The sequence below is a fragment of the Myotis davidii genome, unplaced genomic scaffold (genome assembly GCF_000327345.1).
Source record: "Myotis davidii unplaced genomic scaffold, ASM32734v1 scaffold811, whole genome shotgun sequence".
In the NCBI taxonomy this organism is placed as follows: domain Eukaryota; kingdom Metazoa; phylum Chordata; class Mammalia; order Chiroptera; family Vespertilionidae; genus Myotis; species Myotis davidii.
The window spans coordinates 169,697-170,437 of NW_006283149.1; the positions used below are offsets into that span (position 1 = coordinate 169,697).

Sequence of the window (741 nt, forward strand, 5' to 3'; positions counted from 1 at the left end):
CAGGACAGGACTCCGTGGTCCACGCACCAGCCAGGCCCAGGACAGGATTACGTGGCCCCACGCACCAGCCAGGCCCAGGACAGGACTCCGTGGCCCACACACCAGCCAGGCCCAGGACAGGACTCCGTGGCCCTGCGCACCAGCCAGGCCCAGGACAGGGCACCCACCTCTGAGAAAGGGGACGTCCGAAGAGCAGGTGGTGAGCAGGCTGCCCAGGAACCCGAAGAGCTTCTCCACCAGCCCCTCCATGTCCTCGCCCCGCTCGGCCTTGTCCCACGAGGGCAGCACCGCTTGCAGGAGGTGCAGGGCCAGGATCTGTGTGGCGATCAAAGGGCCACGTTAGAGAAAACGCTGCCTGACACACAGGTGAGAATTTTATTTTCTCTTCACCGTCTGTCCCTATCATGGGATTAACCATGTGAAGATTCTAATAGTCGTTATTTAACAGCCAAGGACACCCACATCGATGAACGCTACAGGTGGCCAAAGGTTAGAAATAAACGTCAGAGGCAGGTACTCGTTCAGTTAGAAAATAACTCCTCTCGCTTCACTCTCCTCAAGACGACCCCCAGCTCCGATGAGCGGGAGAAGGAACGCCCGCCGACACGCAACCCCCTCGGGAGCGAGCCCCATGGCCCCAGCTTCAGGTCGACTCTGGGCCCTTCTGGTTGCGCCAGGGATGCTGCCCGTGCGCGAACCACTGCGCACCCACCCGTCAGGCCTCAGGTTTAACACGCCCCT

The 741-nt window shown here is 60.9% G+C and overlaps 1 protein-coding gene across 1 annotated transcript in view; it reads right to left on the reverse strand.

Annotated features, from left to right (window-relative positions):
- Window positions 1-741, reverse strand: part of HERC2 (HECT and RLD domain containing E3 ubiquitin protein ligase 2) — a 78,990-nt gene that overhangs the window by 36,776 nt on the left and 41,473 nt on the right. The window contains 2 exon segments of the mRNA XM_015562992.1: window positions 112-315; window positions 463-473. Of these exon segments, the coding sequence (XP_015418478.1) occupies window positions 112-315; window positions 463-473 (215 nt within the window).